This window comes from Mya arenaria, chromosome 10 (genome assembly GCF_026914265.1).
Source record: "Mya arenaria isolate MELC-2E11 chromosome 10, ASM2691426v1".
In the NCBI taxonomy this organism is placed as follows: domain Eukaryota; kingdom Metazoa; phylum Mollusca; class Bivalvia; order Myida; family Myidae; genus Mya; species Mya arenaria.
In genome coordinates this window covers 41,623,649-41,650,919 of record NC_069131.1, presented here as the reverse complement: position 1 = coordinate 41,650,919, position 27,271 = coordinate 41,623,649, and the positions used below count along the sequence as shown (strand labels likewise).

General features: G+C 35.6%; 2 protein-coding genes across 2 annotated transcripts; one reads left to right on the top strand and one right to left on the bottom strand.

The window, feature by feature from the left end:
• Window positions 1-2,202: 2,202 nt before the first annotated feature.
• On the bottom strand, window positions 2,203-8,935 carry LOC128206228 (uncharacterized). The gene is made up of 5 exons (XM_052908558.1): window positions 8,826-8,935; window positions 5,700-5,775; window positions 5,149-5,299; window positions 3,341-3,937; window positions 2,203-2,828 (listed from the first exon to the last, which is right to left on the bottom strand). The coding sequence occupies exons 1-5, from the start codon at window positions 8,852-8,854 to the stop codon at window positions 2,725-2,727; spliced, it is 957 nt and encodes a 318-aa protein (XP_052764518.1). The 5' UTR covers window positions 8,855-8,935; the 3' UTR covers window positions 2,203-2,724.
• Window positions 8,936-12,539: 3,604 nt separating this feature from the next.
• LOC128206134 (methenyltetrahydrofolate synthase domain-containing protein-like) lies at window positions 12,540-26,039 on the top strand. Its single transcript, XM_052908402.1, has 12 exons — window positions 12,540-12,616; window positions 12,899-12,959; window positions 14,823-14,929; window positions 15,761-15,874; window positions 16,655-16,768; window positions 17,740-17,830; window positions 19,840-19,952; window positions 20,540-20,680; window positions 22,060-22,232; window positions 22,762-22,944; window positions 23,427-23,579; window positions 23,982-26,039. Exons 2-12 carry the CDS (start codon window positions 12,914-12,916, stop codon window positions 24,289-24,291), a joined length of 1,545 nt encoding a protein of 514 aa, XP_052764362.1. The 5' UTR covers window positions 12,540-12,616; window positions 12,899-12,913; the 3' UTR covers window positions 24,292-26,039.
• Window positions 26,040-27,271: the final 1,232 nt, after the last annotated feature.

The window sequence follows — 27,271 nt, the reverse complement described above, 5'->3', positions numbered from 1 at the left end:
AGCACTTTGTATCCAAGACCATCGCGACTATGACCTTTGATATAAATATAAACAGGGTTCATCTTCTGGTCAAGACCAACCTCCATAACATTCGAGGACTGTATAACCAATCATTCTCTAGTTATCAATCGGGCAAGCTTTTCTGTGTTTGAGGTCCTGCTGCCGTGATCTTTGACCTTCTGAGATTAAAATAAAAAGGGGCCATCTGCTTGTAATGACCAACGTCAATACCAAGTTTGAGGACTGTATGAAAAGCAAACTTAAGATACCAATCAGACTGCTTTTTGTGTCCAGTGTCGCCCCGACTATGACATACATGTATGACCTACTGACCTAAAATTGATACGCGTCATTTGCTGGTCATGACCTAAGTTAGAGGACCGCAAGGGCAAACATACTCTAGTTATTCACTATACAATATTTGTGTTTCTCTTGTTATCAAACAGGGTTATCTGCTGATCATAAGCAGCCTCCATGCCAAGTTTGATTATCGGTTTACCAAGTATACTCTAATTATCAATCGGACAAGCTTTGTGTGTCCAAGGTTACCACGCACGTGACCAACTGACCTCATAATACATAGGGTTTTTCTGCTGGCCATGACCAATCTGCCTGCTTAGTTTGAGATCTTATGTTCAAGCCTACTCTAGTCTTCAATCGGACAAGGTTTGGCCTACCGGCCGACTGACAAACAGGTAGAGCGACGGACCGACAAGTGAAAAGCAAAATTACCCGCTTCTTTGAGGGGGGGGGGGTATATGAAACAATTATGATTTTTTTAATATCGGTGTGTAAAATCAAAAAGAACCTTTTAGAAAATAAATTCATATTTACATATTTGTAATCAGCAAGCAATATTTTTTTCAAATGGTACCAAAATGGCATTGGGTTACCAGTTACCCTCGTCCCCAACTGACGATGTATAACTCAATCTGTTCAACAACAAGGGTTGTCAAGAATGTTTTGATTTGGTACAAATTATCAGTATTAACAGAAAACCAAATACATCGAATCATGATGTTGGCTACTAACTGTACGCCCCCTTCGAAGAAGTGAGTGTATGTTGCTTTGCACATAACGTTACGTCGATCGGTTTATAGGCCAAACGACTGATAGGGTAGTCTTCGACCTAAGGGCTTAAACTTGGTAGGCACAAAATGCTTGTTTGGTTGATAATCAAGAGTTTGCTTCACCCTACGGTCCTCAGACTTGACGGGAGGGATATGACTCCTATTCATTTTGAATTCAGTAAATGTGAAAGGTCATGGTTGTTGTAAGTCATGAACTTGGAATTTTAAATAAAGCCTGTCCGATTCATAACTAGATTATGCTTGATCCTACGTTTCACAAACTTGGGAGGTTGCTCATGGCCAGCAGATGACCCCTATTCATTTTGAGGTCAGTAGATCATGGTCGCGACGACTTTGGACACGAAAAGCTTGTCCGATTGGTTAATAGAGTATGCTTAGTCCTACAGTCGATATTTTAAGCCTTGCCTGTATCTTGATAGGTGTCCTCAGGTTTTGATGATTAGAAACAATCTTTAACTAAAAGACATTAACCATAACAGTTTAATGACCTGTTGGTTACGTTTAAGTTACCATTTCAAATTACAATACCCAAGTTAAAAAAAAACCATTATACAAAGGGGTTTAGTTTCTAAGAAGGAGTGTAAAAATAAATCTTGAAAAATAGAAATTCAAAAAAAATGACAGCGTTTAATTGTTGTCAACAGTCTCCTTTAGTTATGGTAAAATATATTATTTAATAGTGAAGTTCTTGAAATATATAATTTAATGACACCAACTATGAAATTTCGCCCGCAATCTATCTGAAAAAAAAATCTGGTGGTGGCAGGGACATGACCCCTAGAACACGGACTACACTCTATTTTCAGCAAAGCTACGCCCCTGTACATGTACAAATATGCTTCAAACATCAGACAACATGCATTTGAAGCAGTAGCATTAAAATGTCTCCTCATGGGATATATGGCCCCAAGTGAGAAGCCTCCATTCTAGAAAAATATAATATTGCAATCACATTAAATTGAATTTTAATGACATTTCACTCACTCATTTTGCCAGGTCAAAAATCTTTTGATCAAGGCGATCTTTTCTTCAATATGGATCAATACATAAAATAGAATGATAAGGTCTTCTTACCCAAAAATAAGCTAAATTGATACTGGTCAGAAATAACTAGAAGTCATAAAACTTTATTATAGAGACATACCAAAAAACACCAATAAATGTAAGCTTAAAGCAGCCAGTATTATATACAAATGAACACAATATAACTTACATTTAAAATTGAAATTATTTCCCCTACTTAGCGTTTGATGATTATTATTCACATCTATAACATGCAGCTTAGCTCAAACTTAATTCACAACAAATGTGAAGGAAGCTTTAATTGTCAAACTTGGTAACCACCAACAAAATTCACATAGGCCCAGGCCAGGAATGGTCTGTGCTATGTCTTGTCAATTTTTGAATGATCTTCATATACACATTACACTTGAACTGTGGCTATAACTACATTGTAGTCTGGCAGCTTGTTGATAAAGGTTCTTGGCAACAGTCTGACTAATTCTAGTCTCATAGCAGTGTGTTCATGAAGATTCTGGGCGACAAACTGTCTAAATCTAGTCGGCAGTGGTTTGTATCTAGATTAAGTCTCATCTGGTGCTGGCTGCTGTCTTGGCGGTGATTTGTATCTAGATTAAGTCTCATCTGGTGCTGGCTGCTGTCTTGAGCGGGTCCGTATTGGTTCTGTTCTATCTGGGATGAAGTGTGTCAAAATGAAGTCCCTCTTGTCCATGCTCTCTGTAAATAAACGAGAACATTTATGACAAAAGATATACATGTAATGATAAAATTGTAATGAATATATGGTAGAGAACTCCCACAAAAACACAGTTATTGTCATATTTTTCAAAAAAACAAAGAATATAATATTATCCAGTCAGCAAAATTAAGACTTTTGGATGAACATGCCCGAGTTCTTATACTTTTGCTCTGCATCAAATTTTTTAACAAGCAGTGCTATAAAAATTTAGAATTTGAGCAAGCCCGGATGACATTTTACCAGTGCAGTCCATTTTGCCGGCCTGAGTTAATTTCGACCACTGCTAATCATGTAATGAAAGCAATTAAGTTTGCACTGTTGACATATTGTTTTTGGTTTCAATACCACTTATTCTTAACGCTGATAACAATACAGTCTCTGATGTCCAGATATTACAATTAGTCTGAAAAAATCCCACGCTACACCAACCATCAAAACTATAAAGCACACAGTGAACATTAATAAGTTTCTGTGGTTAAAGGGAACATACTTTCCCCGTATTCGTCATCCATATCTTCCTCCGTGTCAGATGCCCCTGCCCCCTCGTCATTGTCACTCACTCTACTCCTTCTCCAACTCCTCCGTCGACGCGGTCTCTCAGGCTTCCTCCTCTTCACCTTTTTAATGGCCCTCTTTTCACCTTCAACTTTATCATTTACCTGGTCTTTACTCTGATCTAACACACTATTCACAGCATCTTCCTGATCAGCTGTAGTTTTTAGTTCTGCAGGTACAGCGAAATCTAACTTCACTCTTTTTCCTATTGGATCTTTGATAAACACTTCTTGACTGATTACCCTACCTTTTGGATTACTAGTGTTTCTTATTTCTGTATCCCAATGAAGTTCAGTATCCTCTTCAGCTCTTTCAAAACGTTCGAACACAAGTCGTCTTTCATCTTCATACTCAGGAAAATTGTCAATGTCAGGATTTGTCCATTTTCTATCTTGACCAGATTCACTAATAGCTTCGTTTATGTATTTAGGTCTCTGTATCATGAAGCTTGTCTTATCAGCTCTTGTTTTGTTAACGTCTTCTTCAGAAGAGTCTGTGTTATAGTTGTAATCCGGATTGTTTTCTTCGTGAACTGCATAATGAAAATAAATACAGTACAGTGGTTGGCTGGTATTTATGAAACATCTTATGTCTCTTCCTTACTCAAGTCATTTTCCTAAGTCAAGTATCATACTTTCAAGTGATATTTTAACTTAAAATTATCTGAAATACTTTTTTTTATTGATTGTATAGAAAAAATAATAATAAAATTTTAAAAACCATATATTTTTTGTTTGATATGACAATAAACAGTTTAAGATGGTGACTTAGTTAGAGTTTAGAAGCCACTTTTAAGATGTTTTATGAAGACCGGCCCTCATATTCAATCGGTTAAAAAACAAACACTTTAATTTTTACAATAATGACTGTTTAGAAAAAACAATTTCTAATACATTCTGTTCAGTCATATCAAACAGAACCAAGCATTGAGCTACCATTTAAGAAGATAAACATGCTCTAAAGTGCTGTCATATCAACTTCGGTCCAACAAAATGAAATATTGTAAGATCAAGAGTTTTAGTTGAAGGTTGGATTAAGGCCACTCAGGGTTCCCACAAATTATAAAAAACATATTTCCCTGACCCTTCCCTCGCCAAAGCTCAATTTTCCCTGACCATACTATCAGTAACTTTAAAGCTTTGGAACTAGCGTCATCCTGCAATCTTAGCCTTATTTCCTTCTTTCTGCTATTTTCCATGGCCCTCGATCAAGATTCTCAAGACTTTTTCCCATTTCTGAAGTTACCCTGACAAATTCAAAATTCCCTGTCTTTTCCCTGACCTTGAAAAAAGTTATTTCCCTGACTTTTCCCTGACAGTGGCAACCCTGTCACTTATTGAATTGCGTCACTTGCAAATTCAAACTAGCTGTGTGTTGAGTGACCAGTCAGTTTGTTTCCATATAAGTAAATTACTACTTGGGATTACCATATCATAGTAGTGTATGTATGCTAGGATGGTTGACATGAATCTGTTCCTGGCATTTGATATCAATCATCGTTGGATATCTCAAGGCGCAACAATGTGAATTTTGGATGCCTGGTTAACCCCATATCAATTTAGTAGGATTTAATAGAGTTATATATGAGTAGAGAAAGAATATGTAGAACACTTACATAATTCAAACTAACAAGCTTTTTTGGCCTTAAAAGATGGCAAAAAAGGTAAGTTCTAGCCCAATTTCCTCTGTTGGTGATTGTATATGTCCTGTAAATCCATTGGTTGCTGCTGTTACTAAACATACCTTGACAGAAGCTCAGGAAATCATACAGCAAGTGTGAGTTTGACTGTACAAACTCATCCCCTCTGTCTGTTCCAATATTTCCCGTCCATCCATTAGTTGCGTTCACTGTCACAACAAAACATTCTTCCCCAAGCTCTGATAGCTTTGTGCACTGCAAATGAACAATAAAGATAAAACCCTTTGAATAGTTTGATGAAAAATTGATAATAACAGCAATAAAATTAAATTTTCTATAAGCCTTTGTACCCAAAGGTTTGTCACATTTAATATTTATGACTCGGTTTTTTTTAAAACATACACGGAGATGTGAACTCTATCATTGGTAGGTAGAATCTACCGCTTTTGAGACCATCCCCTACCGCTATACCGACAAAATCTTCCTCTCTTTGAAAAAAGAGAGCAATTTTTGGCTTTAAAATTGAGATACAGATTTTAAAATATGTAAACAAAAATATAAAATTGGCCTTTGGCCTTCTTTCTAATTACAACTGAGGACCATGTCAATTATGACAGGCTGTCTGCCTAAGTTATTCAATAATCATGTTACATACCAGATTTTTCATGGACCTCTTTATGTCCCATCGCAACAGTGACTTCTGAATATTCAATGTCTCCTGCCAGGAGTTGCTGAAAATGTAATAATTACACTTGTAAATATTTCACCAAAAAGCGTGTGTGAAGTTGTTTACTGACGTCATAAAGCCAGTAATTTTAAATCACTTTAAACATCAAATAGTTCCTCGAAATACCGTGTTTTTACATTTACTTATTTTCAACTTTAATTAAAAAGCTTGCATGTATACTTATATATTTGATTGCGATTTATTGAAATGACATGATATACTTTTCATAAACCATACAATAAAAGAAATAAGAAGTGGCACGTTGTTGCACGTGACTCATCTTACATCGGGGTGTTAGACGGGTTTTCCAGCACTGGTCACATGATCAGAAACACCCGTCCAGTAAGTCCAAGTAATTGTACGATGACAGATTTTTTTACCATTTTTAATATGGCAAAACCTTCAAGATAGGGATGAGAAGAATCCCGTATAACATGTCTATTATTTTAGACTACCCTCCCGTATGCAAAAAATATATACTCACTTACTAGGCTAACCCAAGTCAAACAAGCATTTTCAGTGAAAAGATATCCCCCGCCAACGATGGCTTGTTTGTGCTTGATGACTTGTTTGTGCTTGAAGGTTAAAAAAAATCTCTGAGAGAATAAGATAAGCACATTGGTTTTACTGAGAAACGGCTGCAAACAATGATTTTTTAATAAATCAAGGGCAATAACTCTAAGGAAAATTGACAAATCCAAAAGAAAAATAGACAGGCATCATCACAGTATGTTGGTTCTTATTTATTCCAAGTGTCATGAAATTCTACCAGCTAGTTGCATAGAAAAGGCTGCAAACATGGATCTATTAATAAATCAAGGGCAAATAACTCATATAGAAATTACACAATCCAAAATATAAATAAACAGGCATCATCGCAGTATGTTGGTTCATATTTATTTCAAGTTTCAAGAATTTCTACGAACTAGTTACTGAGAAATGGCTGTAAATGAGAGTTTTTCAAAAAATCAAGGGCAATAACTCCAAGTACAATTGACCAATCCAAAAAAAATGAACAGGCATCATCCCAGTATAGTAATTCATATTTATTTTAAGTTTCATGAAACTCCAAGGACAATCATACATGCCATATCCCCCGGAGGGGATAAAATCCCCCGGAATTTCAGTCCATCCCCCGGTCTCCCAGCGGGAGATGCAAATCCCCCGGAATTTCCAAAACAAAACAAAACAGATTTTTTTTTTTTAAACCTCCGCTTACGAGCGTGTTGTGACTGGTTTTATTACCCGAGATTTGATCCGCGTGTTTACGGTAAGGAATTTGATGCGCTATGTTTTACATCTGGATTATTGATTGATGGTGTGTATACAGCCTTGCACAAACTGCCAATCAGTAGGGTACAATGTTTTGATTGTTACACAGTGTGCCATAATAGCGCCTTTGATCTCTGCGTTATACGATCGAAAGGTCGCAATAAATTTGTATAGGTGTCACTAATTATTATTGTTTGTTTGTTTTTAACCCTGTAAGGGTGTTGACATTAAATTACAAATGAAGATGTTAACACGCAAATATTGGACAATTTTCCGACGTGTGAAAATGTTACGGTATACTGTACTGTTTCTGATAATGATGGATTATTCGACAGACAGCTGCCTGGCAGATCACAGAGGCAGTTTCCTACCATTCCAAAGGTTGCTCTGGCATGCTTGGCAATTCCGCATTCAAATGCTGACCCAGAGCGTTGTTTCAGCATATTGAGAAAAATTCAGACAGACTCAAGGTCAAGATTGACTTCAGAAACAATTCACAAACTGCTGAGTGTAAAGTTTAATGAACATAACATTTGCAGCTCATTTGTTCCTTCCAAGGACATGCTATATAAATCAACCAATTCATGCAATTAATTGTGCATGTGTTTGCTATCCTGATTGTCATGTGGACCTAGTGCTGTGAAGTGCCTAAAAATGATTTTTTTAGTAGTGCTTACTTAGTGCTGTGAAGTGCCTAAAAATGAATTTTTTTTAGTAGTGCTTTTAGTAAAAATTTACTTTTTTTATTATTTAACATTATATATATATATATATATATATATATATATATATATATATATATATATATATATATATATATATATATATATACATTGAAGTGTTATATGCATAATATATTATGAATTGATGTTAGTTCAGTTGTCATTGCAATATTGAATGAATATTTTTATATAATTATGTGAATAAAATACAAAAAATTGATATTTCGTGAACTTAGACTTTCGATATAAAATCACCCTGAATACTTTCCAAATCCCCCTAAATTTTAAGCCTTTTGACCAAATCTCATGGAATGGTCTCCAAAAAATATGGCATGTATGGACAATTGACCAATCATATTTTTTTTTGGACGGGCTTGATTCCAGTATAGTGGTTCATATTTATTTTAAGTTTCATGAAATTATACCGTCTAGTTACTGAGAAAACGCAGGTGACGGACGGAAGGAAGGAAGGAAAGACGGACAGACGGACGGACGGACAACGCCATTTCAATATCCCCCTCCCTATTTCATAGGCGGGGGATAATAAACAGCTGCTAACAGAGACTTTTGACATTGTCTTTTTAGGGGGCAATTAGGGGCTACATAAAGAATGTTCAAATATTTAAAAAAGATCCCCTCGCGCACATTAATTATTATGGATAGGCCAAAATGATCCAGGCCGATTGGTAGCTGGACAGAATATAGTCTAAAATAATAGACGTGTTATACGGGATTCTTCCAATCCCTAACGTCTAAACGGGAATGTGCAAAAAACGGAGGTGTTTTAAAAATATTGAAATTGTTTGAAGTGAAGTATTTTATGGTTGAAATTGATCATAAAGAGTTATATTCATATTGAACCATGTAAGTGAAATGTTATTTTGCACTAAACAAGCATTTAATGCATTAAACAAGTTGTTTACCTTTCCAATAAAACGAAAGTTGACTGACACAGAAAACAATTATGCGAAGAACAACTCAATACAATCGTAATAACTCGGCCTCCTCCGACAATCGAAATCGTACATTATTCAGTGATAATAACTAGCTAATAACTTACCTGTATAGTTGACTGTTAACTGTATTCATTTTTTATTCTTATTTCGCATGCAAAATACCTTATTGTAATATATTATTAGTGTACACTTATTGTTTGCCTGTTGTTTAAACAGCAATGAAATATTTACAAACAAGGGAAGTAATTAAGTTTTACCTTTGGTTAAATGGTGTGATGCTAAAACCCGGTTAATACCGGGCTGGTGATACTGGGTTAGAATCAATGATAATGCCCGGGAACATCTGGTCCGGTTTTTATTGCCTATTGAAGTAATGGTTATCAGAAAAGATCGCTGTTTTGTAAGAACACTCCATTACTTATTTTCCTTTTGTACCTCGTATGTTTAATTTTTCGACATAAGTGATAAAGTTGTAAAAAAATGCTTAGTGCAAAGTCATACAAAAAAAAGTGTTTCATAATTTATGAATGGTTGGAATAAAAAGAAATGCGATTGACAAAATAAATAAAAAAATGTCCATAACGTATTATGTTTATGATAATTGTTTTCTTAATTGTAACTGGGGTTATTATTGGTCCCAGATTGTAATAATATCATGCATTTATTGAAATTGTAAAACATCAATCATATGACTGGGTTATTATGTATAAAATATAACATTTCTGTTATTTTAATCTTAAAAGATTGTTATGATAATTTCAATACTCTTTTTTTCATTTCTTAATAAAACCTTGAGTATTGCACACTGGCTAGACCTCGGAGATCTGATAGATCTTTATTTCATTTTCTTTATATTTATGCTAGGATATGAAACAGATTCTTTATTTGACTGCAATTCCATGTGATATGTGTTATATACTTCATCATTTTTCTTAATATATGTATCACTATATATCAGTTCTTCGGGTAAGTGTCTGGCAAAGGTTTTATTATCAAAAAATAAACAAGGGGAGATAACTTTACCAAAAAAGTGCCACATTTATAATTCTTGCAAGAGGCACATCATATGATGTCATTGGCACTTATCTAAGTTTGAATCAAGTTAAAGAAGAAGAAGCATTAGGAGAATAAAGAGTTGAAGGGGAGACACTATTAATGTAGTTTTAAAGCTGCACTCTTACAGATTGAACGTTGTGTCCACTTTTTTTTAATTTTTTTTGTCCTGGAACGAGCTATTTTTGCGACAATGCATGGAATCCAATTATACAGGTCTGCTGACAAAAATAGATCGCAGATTTTTATATTCAAGTTCAAAAATTGATGTTTTATGCAATTTTTTTGAACCGTCAGTAACGGTTTAAGCCATAAAACATAAGTTTTTAAACGGAAATATGAAAAATTGCGATCCTGGTCAGCAATCTTTCATCATTGGTTTGCAGATATATACGCGAAAAATCGCTCTTTCCAAGACAAAAAGGTGTAAAATCGGTATATCTGTGAGGGTGCAACTTTAAGGTTGCATGTATGTGCAGAGCGTTTTTTCAGAACGGTACGGCTTCTTAAACTGCGACAACTTCCCTTTAAAATAGATAGTGGTTGCATCTCTCATGTAGTGTATAACCAGTTGACATTTGGACCTACCTCAATACTTAGGCGAGTGCTTCCAAACAAATGAGATCATGATATAATAGGTCTTAAGGCATCGAAAAGTTAACCGAACGAAAAAAAAACCACAACATTTTAACATTTATTAAGTTCAAACAAAATAAATTTTGCTAAAATACCGGCAAAAATCTGCCATAATACTACTTCTTGATTAAGACCATTCCAATTAGATTTCGAATCACAATGTCAGGAATCATTTGCTGAATTTGAAAATAGTTTAGTATCATTTACATGTATCTTTTATTTTAAGTGAAAAAGTCATCATAGAAGACATTATTATTCAAATATAATCAATAATTTTCTAAAATGATTGATTTGAATTCAAATGTCTTTGTTTTCCTTCACTTAAACAACAACACATGTACATGCAATACCAGACGAGCAGTTTATTGAGTGATGACGAGCAACCGGAAAAGGAACAATGTCAAGACAATGTCAAGCACACTATAACACTGAAGCATTAAACACTGGCTACAAAAGTCCTGAGCTGTAATGTCCGGCATACATCCGAGGTTGTTTTCGATAAAAATGGCCGAGGAGTTCTGAATGCATGCATGACAACCGACTGCCGTACATGCTGTCGTCACAGACAATGATTCCAATTATTTACACTCGAATTCACGCGATTCTCACGATTTCGGATGTCCGTACCAAATGTATGTTGTTGTTGTTGTAGATAACGCTTCCTGGTAATCTCTGATGTCTGTATTAATGGCGTTGCAACTGACTTTGCCTTTCGTGATAACCGGCGTCCAACTAAGTATATATACTACGCCGTAATTACCTGCGTGCGTATTCATGCCGCCGTTTCCTATTAGGCTTGTGATATCCGACGTCCATGTACGACGTTGATTCCTTCTATGCTTCTTGTGATAACCGACGTTTGTGTGTGCCGTCGTTTTCTACTATACTTTTTGTGATAACCGACGTTCGTGTGTGCCGTCGTTTTCTAATATACTTTTCGTGATAACAGACATTCGTGTATGCCGTCGTTTTCAACTATGCTTCACGTGATAACTAACGTTCGTGTATGCCGTCGTTTTCTACTATGCTTCACGTAATAACCGACATTCGTGTATGCCGTCGTTTTCTACTATGCTTCACGTGATAACCGACGTTCGTGTATGCCGTCGTTTTCTACTATAGATGCTTCACGTGATAACCGACGTTCGTGTATGCCGTCGTTTTCTACTATGCTTCTCGTGATAACCGACGTTCATGTATGCTGTCGTTTTCTACTATGCTTCACGTTATAATTAATATAACCGACATTCGTGTATGCCGTCGTATTCTACTATGCTTCTCGTGATAACCGACGTTCGTACGTGCTTTCGTTAGCGATTAGCCTATAGCTGGCTAGCTATTTGTTGGTTATTAGTCACCGTATTCAAGCAATCTTCAGATTTTGTTCAGACTTATGAAACGTTTTCCATGCGTTTTGTTTTCTCGTGGTTTATGAATAAACGCCCGTCTGGCTCCATGCCTTTGTCAGAAACGAATATTGCAGTGTTCATCGTGGCTAATGCCAACCGACAGGGTTTCCTTTAATTGCCAGATATTAGTTAATTTAAACTAATTTAATTTTACAACGATTGTGAAACAAGTTTTTGCAACTTTTATTAATCACTCTCGTTGGCACGACGTTGCGCGAGAGTGTGGTCTTGTGTTGTGGGGAAAACCGGAGTACCCGTAGAAAACCCAGTTGTCCGGCTTGGTGACCTCTCACCAAACCGTCACATGCCGCGGCCCAGGCCAGGATTCGAACCCGGGTCGCCTAGGTGCGAAGCGAATGCGCAAGCCACTGCGCTAACCGGACAACCTTGCCAGATATTGCTTTCAATTTTGAAAAAAAGAGCATAGTTTTCGGTTCTGTTGGAGGGTATGTCGCAATCCCCAAGTCTGTTTTCATGTTGTCTGGAAGGCGACGTATGTACGCGTTCTACCAACTCGTGATAACAGACGTGGAAGCCCGTCATTTTGTTACTGCCCTTACCTTCAAACCCTGGCTCTGCCGTTGATCTTTATCGGTAAAATTGTGACAGCAAGTAGTAACAATTCATAATGAGAACAGGTTCTCAAGTTTTCGAACTAACAGGAAACGGTACGGGAATTAGCAATCTGGATGATAACGACAAAAAAAATAAAATAAATACTCTTCTCCATAGAGGTACAAAGAGTCACGACTGACACCTCGCCTTGCGTTTGCGATTTTTCTTCACACTTTTTACTAGTTTGTAACATTTAATACTCTGTTATAACTATTTATTCCATGCGGAAAACGATGTTCGAAACGTGTCTTATAAACTGTACTGTCTGTAAATACCTGCCCGCGTCAAATATATGTAATTTTTCTTCTCTAAATTGGAGAATGTCGGCACGCGATTTCCATGCCTTTTTAAGTAGAATTCGTGCGCGTTCCAAAACAAAAGTAAAAAAACAAAACAACAAAAAATAAAATTTAAGTGTGTTTTTGGGATAAAAGCTCATTGTTTTGACATTTTGTATCTTGCAGGACAGAAATCCCACCATGTCACAGAAGTTGCCTGCAGAATCTGTGAAAGAAATGGGACCAGGTAAAAATAATTAAATTGTGACCTCACATGCTCCCTCAGTCACTTGTCTTTGCTTGTCATTTCATCATCAATACACTGCATGTCAAGGCGCATAATTTGTATTAATAGACTCGGCCATTATGAAGAATTGGTCAGAAAATGCACATTGAAGCCACATGCCCATCATTTGTAAAAATGGTTAAATTGGTTACCATGCTTTTCCACTTCTTTAAAAAAGTTAAGCTTATTTAATTATTACATTCTAGCCCAAGGATAGTTGTTTTGGCTATTGGAATTGCCTAGATGACAGTCTGTTCAGGTTAACATTTTTGTCAGCACAATAGTTCAGAACGAATTGCCTAGAACCAATTGATCATTGCCAAGATAATCACACATTACTCCCATAGAGCATTCGCCCTGTCAGCGAGGGGTCCCGGGTTTGAGCCTCAGTCTAGCTTCACATTTTTCTCACCCTGTGACATTTGGTGTAGAACAATGACTTCAATGCATTTAGTTCTCAGTCTGGTTTTTGAAATGGTTATGGTCAAAGTGGTTTATAGTGAATGAAAGCGGTTCATCGTAATAAAGTGAGCTCTTACCACACATGAGTTAATGATTAAATATTTGTATAAGATACAAATCCAGAAAATGAAAGCTACACCTGAACAAATAAACATATGGCCTAGGTATACTTAGTCTTAATGTTCTAAATACAATTTTAATATTTAGGCCTGTGAAAAGGCTTGGGGGCGAGTGGTTTTGCTATTCCTAACAGTCAGAGCAAGCAACACATTCTATAGCCATTGAAATGATGAGCTTGAATTTGAATTAACAAGTCTGAATTCTTGCTTAAATTGACTAAGACTCAATATCAACATTTTCAGTAAGCTGAAGCATACTGCGGCAATTGTTTTAAACCCAACTGCAACTAGCTGGTCACCTTTCCCAAAGGACCTATACTTGTTTTTTAGCGAAGCGAATTTAGTCTTATATTGGCCATTTTAATAACTGATATTTGGTTTTGCTCTCATATTTTTTTCAAAATGTTGAATAAAAACTATAATCCGACATTTAAAAAAACCCACTTCACTTTTCTCTTTCAATTGAAGTACTGTTTGAAACAGTTCAACATTGAAGTGGATTATTGTTGAAGTTTTAAAAGTCCACAAATGAATGGTTAATTTGTTTTAAGAGTTTTTAAGATGCATCGTGCGATTTTGGTTTATCAGAAATCAACTATAAAAATGAGTTTTTTTCAATGTCTTAATTTCCTAGTTTCTAATCTTTTTTTCAGAAGGATTGTCATTGGGGCATATTTCCTTGTAATTTTATCAAAATTACTTTACTTGTGTTTCCATAGCAACCACATATTTCATCCCAGCTTATTTTGACTGCATTCATAGTGTTTGGTCTTTCCATAAAGATTCCATGTTAGGGCAACAAAGAACAATTGATATGTTGATGATACTTACAGCACTATTTTACTATTATATTTTCGTTATGAGGAGGTGTGTGTGACATAAAATTTACCATTAAAAATGCGAAATGCATGGTTTTTGCTTGTAAAAACATGTAAACACATATATCTTAAGCAATTTTAGTAATATTGTTCTGAGGTGGTATTCATAATGACTTAGGATGTTATATGATTACCGGCCATGAATTTTTCAGCATTGCTTTCTGAAATGTCCATCAATGGCCCAAAATCTTTATATGTGGCTTATTTAGTATATTCCACTGACATAATTATTTATAAACAATTCTTGGTGTGGTGAAAAACAATGTGAAAACTCCCAATTCCATGGGTAGATGTTATTTCCCCAAATTTCCAAGAAAATAACCCTGCAGAACATGTAAAACATTTCATCTAAATGGTTATTTCAGATGATGTCACCAAGCCTGCCATTCGTAATGCGGTTTGGAAGTACATCGAGGAGAACGACCTGGCTGACTTTCCCAGGCCGGTTAACAGGAGGATACCCAACGTGAAGGTTTGAGACTATGTATTTCAACGTTTTAACAGTGATTTAAGTTTCCGTACATTTTGAAGCCATTGCCCAAATTTCTTACGAAAATTTAAAAAAAAAAAATGTAGGAAAGATGATGTTTTCTTTAAAGAAAAAATCTTATTACAGTCTTTTACTGCATTTATCTCTTTAAGAGTTTTTTTCTATTAATGATTAATGGGAATTTTCCAAAGTTAGTCAAAACAATACAACCATGAAAGGCATTCTGGGTGATTTGACACTTATGGTAGTCTGGTAGCCAAAAATTCTGCCCAATACACAATAAAAAATTAACATAATCCCAAAACACCGCTTATGCCAAAGTGCCAAACTTGATCCATCAAATTCAAAAGTAGTCGATAATAGCTGGTGTTTTCACATAGCCATTGTTTACTTGCGGTAAAATTTGAACTTGAAATGAAAGTGAAAGTGGGACTTAAAAGAATAAACATAATGTTATTCTTTCATGACTGCTAAAAAGCTGGTGAAAATTTTGTGTGGATAATTCCTGTTCTGAAGAGTCAGGATGGATTGTTAAAAAGTTATTTTCTTCCTTCTTTTCCAGTGTTTTGGTTGCGAATTTCTGGAAACAAAAATACAATAAGATATATTGTTTGTAAATTTGGACTATCTGTATTTAAGATCCAGGAGTCTGACTATCTGGTGAATAACATTAATGTCTTACCCTGATTTTGTGTTCTGGCTTGCAGTTCATCACAATATATTATTCAATTTTTAAACACAGAGGAGTCAATCATTGTCTTGAGAATTTAGGTTAGTGAGATTTATATGATGTTATAACTTTTTTTTTTATAGGGTGCTGCCACAGCGGCAGAGCTAATACCTACCATGCAGGAATTCAAGAAGGCCCAAGTGGTCAAGATTAACCCAGACAAGCCTCAGGAACAGGCCCGATTCTTGACCCTCGATGTGAGTATTACCATAGTTTCTTAACATTGTAGAGGACAATATTCAGTATTATTAATGAAAATAGGATTTAGATCTTTCAATAAAGTTTAGGTGTTTTTTTGCTGGACATTATAATTTTACATAATTTAACTGTGCCCAATACCAAGTTTTGATGAAGTATTTATAATATATCCATTTCAAGATATTTTCTGTTTATAAAGCAAATGACCTGACTTGGCATTAACTCACTTTTAAGCTCTTAATCCTGTTGTTCAGAATACTGATCAATTTCCGATACCCATAGAGACTTAGCGGTATGACCCAGACAAACTGTCAAGGTTATACTGTAAGGGTCATACCCCTCAGTGTCATTGGGATTGGAATTTGATCAAATCATGTAATAGTTCAGTATAAACTGTTTTGTATTTGATTTGTGAAGCCTGATAAAGACCATGTGAAGGTCAAAAACGCTTGGTTAGTTAAACAGAGCTCACTGTTTTTTTGCATACTGTCTTCCAATCCTCTCTTGTAAATATAAGTTTCAAAATTTGATAACCCAACAACAAACAGATGCCTCTGTCTAAGATAAGCATAGTCATGTTGATGTATCGAATATGAACAAACACAAATGTCAAATAAAGAGTGAGGAGTGACCTATAAGTGACCAGTACACAATTCGAAAATATTGACCAAATGGCTAAATTGTCCAGGGAAGAGTTTAATCTGACTTCATTTTGAAGTCAAATTATTAAGTTTGAATTTAGCAAATTAGTGGTACATTATTGATATGTTGATATTCAGGCTGGGAAGACATTGCTAGTGCCAACCCCACGCCTAAGAAGTGGGCTGTTCAACAAGATTGCCCCACCTGCTGGGGCCACCAAGGACATTCTGAGGATCTGCGCCACCTCCCAGGTAATGTGAGGTGATAATCATTTGAGAAATAATTACACAGGGATTCACCAGCTCATTTTAAGCGAAGATATTTTGCAAAAGATTTTAATTTTGAAACTATCCCTATCAGAAAATGCCTGTATGGAAATAAAAAGAAGGAAAAATTATAGACGCCGACAATGTAGAAGCAATTGAGACCTGCGATACATGAAACACATATATGTCATATGCACTTCCTTCTGGTAATACAGTTATATTGAAACCCCTGCATATCTTGATATGGTTGTACTTTGAAATATCAATTTAGATTATAAACATTAAATAATTTAACTGGTAAAAAAATAGTAAACATTTTCTTAATATTCCTATATTTGCACAGTATAATTTCATTTTTTCAAACTGCATAGACGTAAGAACCATTTTATCACCAGACTTGTTTGTTGTATGATAACAGTTTGAGTAGTTTGAATAAATGTTTCAAACCTTCCCTCTATCAATTGGTTTAGGCAATAGTTTTTGTTTTATTTTGCAAGTAAATTGTTCAATCTAGTGTGTGACACTAGTTTCACATGTGACTGAAACTCTTGACCTTATGAAACTTTGCTGTGTGCTATTTGATGAGATTACACAATAGATAATAATGATACAGTATAAGGCAAGAAAAAAATATTTGTTTCCAGTTTCCTTGACCTACGCTAAATTGTTAACCTACCCGTAATTGTTTTTTATGCTTCTGGATCTTTTTAGTGACTGTCATTTTTATCTCCTTTTGGGAAGTTAAATGCAGCAGAAAGAATCTTAAATCTTCTTTATAGATCACTTTGACCCACTCTAAATTTGGACAGTTTTAAAGTGTGAAATTGTTCTCTAGACACAGCTGAATCTAAAAAATAAGACCCAGACCCATTTATCTTTAAATAAAAAAAGCAGTGAAATGGGTAACTATTTGTTTATGTTTTGGCCCCATCTGCAATGTAACTGACTACCTACAGGGAGTGCGGGAGTACAGCAGCACCATGAGCTTGGATGAAAAGCTGAAAGTTGACCTGGTCATCATCGGCTCCGTGGCCGTGTCTCGCTCAGGTATTGAACGATGCTCACACCAGGCATTGTGTTGTCTTCTTTGCTACAGCTTTGTGCTTGTGTTCTACCTGGCTTTGTTTGAAGAAAACATTTTGCTCAGGAAAAAGCTGCCTTTTTTGCCTTATATCAGCATGCTGAGAGCAGCTTTTTCCAGCTTATAATTTCTTCTTCATGCTTTGCATTGCAAATACATGTACTTGTAGGCCATGTACGGTACTTGTTCTAAAAGATGTGCAGAGCCAAATTTACCCCCTGCAAGCTTATTATGAACCTGATTACCTGAAATATATTGTAATAATTATAATATATGTTTTTTTGTGTTACCTCCATAGTGCAGTGGATAGGGTAGTGGGTTAAATTCAATATGTCAGTAGGTGTGCTCAAAACAAAATGGTGGCCAGTATGTTTACCGCATAAAAAACTTTTCAGTAGCTGAATCGGACAAATACCCACAAAAGACCCCCTACATAATTAAGGATTAAGCTGTAAGAATGCAGGAGGGCTAACAAGCAAACTCCATCAAGCGCACTGCAATTGGCTATTTTTTGTTAAAGAAAGGTTACCAGCATAAAATGTTTGTATAAAAGAAAAGCTGATATTTATAACGTCACATAACTTTGGTTTAATGTCGCTCGATTCCAATCAGAGCTTGATATTAATATAAACAATGGCTAGATATACAAGATGAATGTCAGGTATGAATATGCATGCACTTCTTTAAGGACAAGTATGGCAAATGATGACCTACTGTATTTGCAATGTTCTCTGCCTAACAGACTATATGTTATAACTATGCTCTAATTGTTTTGGCAGGGAATCAAGGACTATTCCAAGCCAGTTGGCTTATATGATAAAATCACTGTTGACATGGTTGTCATTGGCTCTGTTGCTGTGTCAAAAACAGGTTAGGGTTGTTCAAAATAATCAATGAATGAATTTTATTCGACTTCATATTGAGGGCTAAATAATATAATGAAAAAGGATTTTTTTTAACAAACTTAAAAAATCTCTTGTTGTTTTAATAGGAGTAATTCTAAATTGCTAAAAACTTTTTCTTTTCCTGGTAAATGCTTGTAATTTATATTCAGCCCTCAAAATTGTTTTTCTGCCTACTGTAAAAAGATAATACCTTTCTCTGATGATTTATGATAGAAATTTGAACTACACTAGTACACTGTTGCTTCATGCTTTTACTGAAATCCCTGGAGCTACCTGTATAACCTAATGGAATTTATAAAACTTGAAAGCACCTTAAGGTATCCAACTCACATATCTGCTAATTTTGTATGCCTGGTGACCCCATATTATTTTGGTATCATTTGAAAGAGCTTTCGGTGTAGAACAAGGTTATGTAAATGAAATTACCGAAAATAATATCAGTGAAAATATTTCTTGGCCTTAAAAGATTGCAAAAGAGGTTATTTAACGTCTGATTTCAGTTGAAATAAAGGGCAAACATGAAAACTGTTAAAACTTGGTGTTCAATGAATTTTGCTCATATATTTTATTTATTAATAGAAATTCAAATGGTACTAAAATTATATGAGGTTACCTGTCGTCAGCATTCTACAGAATGGTTATGAAAGAACTAGTTTATTTATGGGTCGGAATTTTTAAGTTAAAATAGTTTCTTTTCCTTAAATTCAACAACTTTTTTAAATGTTTTATTACGTTTGTAGAAAATGTATATTATGCAACTGAAGGTTTTTGAAGAAATACAACAATTTTTCTTCTTTTTTTATAATCTTCTGTTATATTTTCTCAGTACACTTACAATTTAAAATTTGCTACTTTCATTGATATTTTTGTTTGCTGCAAAGCAAGTTAATAATAGTTTGTTATCTGGCTTGTCTTTTTGTCAAAAATATAATGTACAATTTTCGTAACTCTGATTCTATACACATTTGTGAACATTACATTTAATTTGACATCATTGAAAGAGACTATCAGTTAAATTCAGATGCAGTTATCTCATGAATGTATAATGCATAATTTGCCATTCTGTGCAGGTCTGCGCATTGGAAAAGGAGAAGGCTTCGCTGACCTGGAGTGGGCCATGATGTCCTCTATGAAAGCTGTGAACACAGACACTGTGGTCATCACCACTGTCAATGACTGTCAGGTATGTGATATGATCAAACAAGTGATGCTTCAATGCTCATATGTTCATGGACGGAAAAAAGTTCTGGTACAAATGTCACAAAAATGCCAAAGTCTTGGTTTAACCAGTATTTCAGATAGTAATACATAATATATATTTGGCATTGAAACTGAAAATTAAAGGATGATTTTTTTAAAATGATGATTATAGTGAAGTGAAATATAATTAAGTACAATGATAAGTTGATAATGACATAGACTATGCATAAAATATAGTTGAGTCAGAAAATTGAGGAATGATGTTTATCAAAAAACTACATCTAAACGTGAAACTACCGTTATTAATAATTTTGATTCATGCCATACTGTTTTTGTAGATATTAGTTGAGCTCAAGATAGGGAAACAACTTAGGTTTTTTCCTGATTAATTGTATAAATCAGGTTAAAGCTTTGGTGTGGTTAAAGTTTACCAAAATGATTATTGATTGACCAATGCTTATCCATATTAACCAATCAAATCATTTGAATGTGCAGACTAGCCAAAACATAATTTGTTAACAGCTTAACAGGGTTGCTAGGTGTAAAAACATATTTATTTTGTGCCTGTAGATTGTGGACATCCCTGACAGCCTGATCGAGGACCATGACCTGACTGTTGACTACATTGTCACCCCACAGGAGATCATCAAGTGTAACCGTACACGCAGCAAGCCGTCAGGCATCATCTGGTCGAAGCTGGAGCCACTGAAGGTATGTGACATTAACATGCTGCACATGAAATAGTTTACATATCCCTACACTGTTGGAGCTAAAGAGATCATAAAATGATATTGTACACAGAGCAAGCAGACCAGCATCTTTCCTACTTAGCCCCTGCTATGGAAATCATCAGATGTAACTGTATACAGAGCAACCGGTTCAGCATCATCTGGTCCAAGCTGAAGTCATAAAAGCAATCTGACATTATCATGCTGCATGTAAAATTGTTTTGATATCCCTACACTGTTCGAGCTAATGAGATCATGAAATGTTATTGTACACAGAGCAAGATTACCAGCATTATCTGGTTCAAGCTGGAGTCACCAAAAGTATGGTACAGTTGAACACCGTAAATCCAAAATCCAAGATATCCATAAGTTTATTTTGAAATAGCAATATTTCGGATTAACAAATTTCAGAAAATGACAGCGTTCGCGAATTATAGATGTGAACTATTATGTGGTGAAGATTGCAGTGTCGGTTACATGTTACCAATACGATATGTTCGGTTTGAGTGATTTTTCGTATACATGTTTGTTGAATTATTGTTAAATAAATGACAAATAATCCGTTATTATACTACTTTATTAAAACGACATTAAACATTTAGAACAAAATGACAGCACATGTATGCATTCGAAACATAGCACAGTTTATAAAAAGCATGTATAAATAGCACTTTGTTTACTCAGTATTGTTTGGTTAACTTAATGATGTGATGTCGCTCAGTTGATTCCGTTTGTGTTTCTTAGTCACTTATCTGTCCAGTTTGTTAATGAAGTCCTAGACATTGATGTTTGTAACAAACACATGGTCATTGTTATTTTTTCACAAGCGCTAAATGTGCTCCATTGTCACCTTAAGCCGATGGAGTGCTTTCACATTATGGTGTGTAAAACTATGAGATGATTGTGTTTGAGTTAAGGATTGATAAATAGGTATGAAATACCATATTAGTTCTGTAATTTTTACTTCAGAATAGCGTTTATTTCAGACTAGCGATTTCGGATGAAAGATTAAAAAGTTAGTTTTAAACAGAGAAGGAATAAAATCGGGACCGAAAAAATAATTTCAAAATAGTGATCATTTTGGATAAACGATGTTCTGAATAGCGGTGTTCAACTGTAGTTTACTACTTGCTCACATCAAATGCATCAGGCATCGAATAAAAGTAACAATCATGGACAAAAAGAAACGATTAAGCATGAAAAGTAGTAAAATAAATATGCTTTGCATGATGAAATTTATACCAAAAAAAGAGGAACAAAATTGTTTCATTTGGAAGTACTTCCCCTTGCACAAAGGTTTTTTTTTCCAACAATGTTTAGACAGAAGTTGGGCAAAGTATGGTATGATTATTTTATTTTCAGCTGAAGCGTGTGCCGATTCTGCGCAAGCTGTGGCAGACGGAGAAAGATGCCGGTGTTGACGTAACACTGAAGGACGGTGCAGAGTTTGATCTTGAGGCAGCTGAGAAAGAAGATGCTGAGCGTGAGGAAAGGCGCCAACAGGAGGGCGGTGACCAAGAGGGAGGGCGCAGAAGGTAGTTTAGACCATTTGTTTGTAGTTTAATGTCCTTTATGCACAATGTAGTAGGAAACCATATTGAGTCACTTACATACTGGTACAAAGGCGAGGAATCTCAGCGCTGCATAGTTGTACAAATTTCTGTCAATTCGCAATTTTGGCCAAGGATTGCATCATAAAATACAAGCAAATCTAAAATATTTCACAAGTGTGAAATCAGAAAATAGCAGTCTTTTATAGGCAAAGAAATATTCTCATATCTTTTTTGTCAAAAAAGTTATTTAGAAATTAACGTCACTTGTTTGTTTACTACCAACATTATTTGGGATGGGAAAGTAGGTGTTTTTGTTTTGTTTTTTTTTACTTCCTGACCCCTTTATTTAGTAATGAAAATGATGACCATGAAGAGTCTTGAACAACTTTTTGGTAACTGTTCCTTTGTGTGAAATGGTCGAGGGAAACTAAACGAACTATTGTTGCCTTATCTATAGTAAATACTAGTTTTACTTGTATGTTTTTAAGAAAACATTTTATTGCATTTTTAGGTACCGTCGTAGGTATGGCGGAGGATTTGGCGGGCGAGGACGTGGGCGCGGCAGGGGCAGAGGAGGCCGGGGTGGGAGGCCCACCAGTGGGGATAGGGATCGTACAGAGTCTGAGGGCGGAGAAAACACAGATGGGGAGAAGGGAGCTGGAGAGGGCAGCACTGAACGCAAGCAACGCAGGAGGTAGGCTAATGTTATGTCTGGGTTGGGGTAAATCAGAAGGTAGAGGGATCGCAGAATCTGAAGGAGGGGACAACAGTGATGGGGGATAGTAGCTCTAAAAAGTCATAAAGGAGGTAAAAGGGGAAGATCTCTGGGGTTAAAATTAGGATGGGTGGGGGCAAAACAGCAGGGAGATGGATTATGAACCAAGGCAGATGGGGGGAAAGGCAGTCTGGAGGGCATTGCTGATCACAAGACACAAAAGAGGTAGATGGGAGTGATATCTCATGTTTAAAATGGGAGGGATGGGAGATGGAACATAACAGTTGGGAAAGGGATTGCACAGAGTCTGAGGGCAGAGGGTGACCTAAGAAGGTGCTATTTTCAGGCTATAAGGTAATTTAACAATTTTGGGTGGAAAATACAACCAACATACAGTTTGAATTTAGATATGTGCAAAGTGGTGATTATTGCGGCTATTAAAAATAACAAACTTGTTTCAGGCCAAGGAGGTACAGGCGTCGCCCAAACCAGCGCAGGTCCAAGGACTCTGAGGGAGAGGCTGATGGGAGTGGGGATGGCGGAGAGAGGAGAGAAAGGCGTGAGAGGACCGAGAGTGAGGGGGAGGGGCGTGACCAGCGCAGAACTCAGAGAAGGTATATGTTGTACAATGTAAATTCCTTTTTATAAGCTTATATATCCCACTAACAGTTGAGCATGTTTATGGAGTGCTTTTGGGCTCTTCCTTAAGGGTTTGGAATTTTGGGGTCAAATTTATGGTTTGAGTGGTATAGGTGTCTACCCATCACCCAAGAGGTTGTGGGTTTGATGCACATCAGTGGTACTTTTCTTATGTTCTTTCAGAACAGACACTTCTGGATTCTACTCTGGAAACGCACTTGGGGTGATGCAAATCTGTTTTCAGTTGTCTTCACAACGGGGCTAATAAAGCGTATTGTGATAGTATAGCCCTAAGAAACATATATCTTATGAGCATCCCGAATAAGATATTTTCTGTGTGCAGTTCTTTAGTTTCTGCCTTTCTCTCGTTATTGTAGGTTCAGGCCAAGACGTGGACGCCAGCCAGCCCTGTTTGTCGGTGGTCTGCCTCGTTCACTGCGCGTGAGCACATTCAAGACAGAAGTGCGCGGCCGCGAGGTTGATCCACTGCGCGTCATCTGGCACGGCGGGAACGGCCATGCTTTCCTACAGTTTGAGAACAGCGAGCTCATGGAATCCGCTTTGTCTGCGTTGGGCGACCTGAACATCAACGGCAAAAAACTCCGCGTCGAGGAGGCTAAGGGACGTGACACTCGCCAATCGGAAGATATGGGGGAAGCTACTGAGCAGAGGGCTAATGTTGACTAAGCAGCAAATGAGCAGTTTGGCCGTATAGCTTGTTTAGCTTGATTTGTCAAGACGGCCCCATATATGCCACTGTAGGCATTGTATATTCATTTACAGTATAATGTTACATAAGCGTCGTTTTTGCTGTAGTCGACTGATAGTAATTGAGCCTATTGTAATTCATACGGTTTAAGGGTGTACCATAGCGGATAATTGAAACTTGTGACTGATCGTATATGACAACTTGTGTTTATGTCATTTTTTTCACGTTTTATTATTGCGGAAAATATTAACCCCTCCCCATGTTAGCTTTATTCTGCAGAGTGTTAAAGGTCTTAACACATTTGCCCAAGTAGGGCACTGTTGTAACATAATGACATTGATATGATGTATCATAGCCTTTTTTCATGTGCTTAGTAGCATATGCTTATTGCCAGGGGCTATACTTTTGGCCTGAAAAATAACTGCCTTAAGTGGTGTTTGAAATTGCAATAATTGAAAAAAGTGATTCGAAGGCAGCAAAAATATAGATATAATGATAATTCTTGTTCCAACTCAGTGATTTATATTCGATTTCATGTGTTCACTTATTTTAGTATTGTTCAAGGTTTTAAGTATTTAAGAATTGTTTGCGATCTAGTTCCCGCTTGTTTTAAAGTTAAGGTGTTAAGAAATTGTTTTAGACGTTTGATACTTCATCAAGTGCTGAAGTATGACTGGCATTGAATGACTGAATATGTTTGAACTTTGAATTATACAGGTAACTTGACACAAAAATGTGCTTAAACATTGAACATAAGACTTTTGTTTTCGTATCATTTAACTCAGTTGTTGTTTGAACATTAACATAATTTAACATTATTCCGCCTGCAGGAAAATTAAAACAACATTTTTTAAGACTTTTTAAGAAACTTGCCAAAGAAAGCAATATTATATTGTTTGCTAGATAGACAATAAAAAGTGTGCTTTGACATTTTAAAACATTTCAAAATTGTTGAGTTTCTACATTTTCATATGAATTCTATGCAATAATAGTCCTTGATATTAATCTATTAAAGTACTATTTCTGTTGTTAAGAATGCATGTATTTTATGACATATCTTTAAAAATGCATAATCGTTTTTTGGTGATTTTTTTTTTGTTTTCTGTATTAAAACTTTTTTTATATGTTTATGCATTTAATTATATTTCTTTAAGGTTTGTAAAACAATTCCTTAACCTAAACGTTGTCAGTATTTATTAAAAAAAGAGAATAATTTCTTCTTGTTTTTAGGTATAACTTCTCTTTTTACAATTTGTTACATTTATAACACATTTATTTTAAGCTACTGCTCATTTCCAATTCTGTTTACGAAGGTTACTGATTTTTGTTGAATGAATTTATTTATGTGTGATCGTATGCAACTTTGTAGATCATTTCTTTCGTGTGACTAGTTCTGACAATATAAGGGTTTGATTCTCTAGAATTCCAGGGATATTTATTTTTTTTATCTAGTATTGGTTCTTTTACATATGGGGAGCATTTCATTAAGAATCCCAGGAGTGTTTTTTTTTACCATGAAGAGGTTTTTCAACAGTGTTAAATCTCTCCTAGGTATGAAGACTGCTCCTAGAATTCTTAATGAAACAGCCTGGATGATATTATATAATGTATCGTGGGTTTTTGTTTCATGTATATTTTCAGAACTAGTCATTGTCATTTTATTCATTAGCGTATGTCCGTCACAAGTATTTTGACAAATAAGAAAATAAAGTATTTTCATGAATAAGTTGTCATGTTATTTCTTCTCAGTGCAAGTCTGCGTGTTAACATGACGCAAGCCTCACCGCCTAGGCACTTTTCGGAGGTTGCCTGCTTGTACGAGGTGGTCAAAATTATCCATTGAATTATACAACAATATTTGATTACAAAAATATTTGATTACTCATTGATGACATTTGGTCCTTTTCATTGTTCAATGAAATGCTTGAATGACAACCAGCATCCTGCTAATTTTTAGGTTGAGTGGGGATTTTTAAAGATGGAAGCGTGGTTAAGTTATGAAACTGTTTGTCTGGAAAGGAATATCAGCGTGATGTGTGTTTGAATGGATCATAACTACCACAATGCTAGAGATGATGGTGAATCAGATGACATATGTAGCATTGATGATGATGCTGAGATAGATGATGACACCGAGTATGATTGTGATGAGGTTGATGACGGAAAGATTATGATGTTGGGCAGGGTTAACATTAAAGGAAGTTCGGAAGTATATTACTCCCTAGAAATGGGTTAAATTGGATGCTTTGGAAGTACAAAATACTTCTAAATTTATTGTAGAACTTGCAAAGTTAAGGGATTTGAAGTTCCAAATATCAAAACCTGCTGTTAATGTTATTTTTATGGTGGCATTTTCAATCAGTCTTGAAGTACCATGAATTATTACAATAAAAAATGTGAAGCTGGAAAGATAGTTGATTTTTGTTTACATAAAAGTTGAAAAATAGTGGAACAAATTTCAGACTTATACTTCCACATTTCAGTGAAAATCTTCCATTATTATGGCAATGATACAGAAATTCATACTTTCAGTTTCAAATTCTTATTGATTGGGTAAATATTATTGAAGATAATTATAAGGTAGATGCTGGGTAGACCATATGAACAATGATAGAATAAGGATGAGAGAATAGCAGTTTAGCTGCTGCTTTAATGTTGACAGCTAAATTTGATGGTTACCATTGTGGTGATGGTGAAAATAGTATTTGTGATGTTATTAATGATGTTGATGTTATTGATAAAGATGATAATGGTGATAAAAATGGTCATGGTGAATTTGATGGTGGTGATGATGGTGCTAATAATGAAAAGATGATTTTGATGATGATGATGATGATGATGATGATGATGATGATGACTGGGAGTAGGATTTGTTATTGGTCCCAGATGATGATGATGATGATAATGATGATGATGATTAAAAGATTTTTTGATGATATTTATGTTGCTCGTGATGAT

Excerpts from the sequence above, each read along its gene's own strand:
- LOC128206228 (XM_052908558.1), bottom strand. The coding sequence starts at position 8,854 with ATGAATACAGTTAACAGTCAACTATACAG. Across the intron at positions 5,300-5,699 it reads AGAGGTCCATGAAAAATCTG|TGCACAAAGCTATCAGAGCT; the intron begins GTATGTAACATG and ends GTTCATTTGCAG. Across the intron at positions 3,938-5,148 it reads TTTCCTGAGCTTCTGTCAAG|TTCACGAAGAAAACAATCCG; the intron begins GTATGTTTAGTA and ends TTCATTATGCAG.
- LOC128206134 (XM_052908402.1), top strand. The coding sequence starts at position 12,914 with ATGTCACAGAAGTTGCCTGCAGAATCTGTGAAAGAAATGGGACCAG. Across the intron at positions 12,960-14,822 it reads TGTGAAAGAAATGGGACCAG|ATGATGTCACCAAGCCTGCC; the intron begins GTAAAAATAATT and ends TGGTTATTTCAG. Across the intron at positions 23,580-23,981 it reads CAGCGCAGAACTCAGAGAAG|GTTCAGGCCAAGACGTGGAC; the intron begins GTATATGTTGTA and ends TCGTTATTGTAG.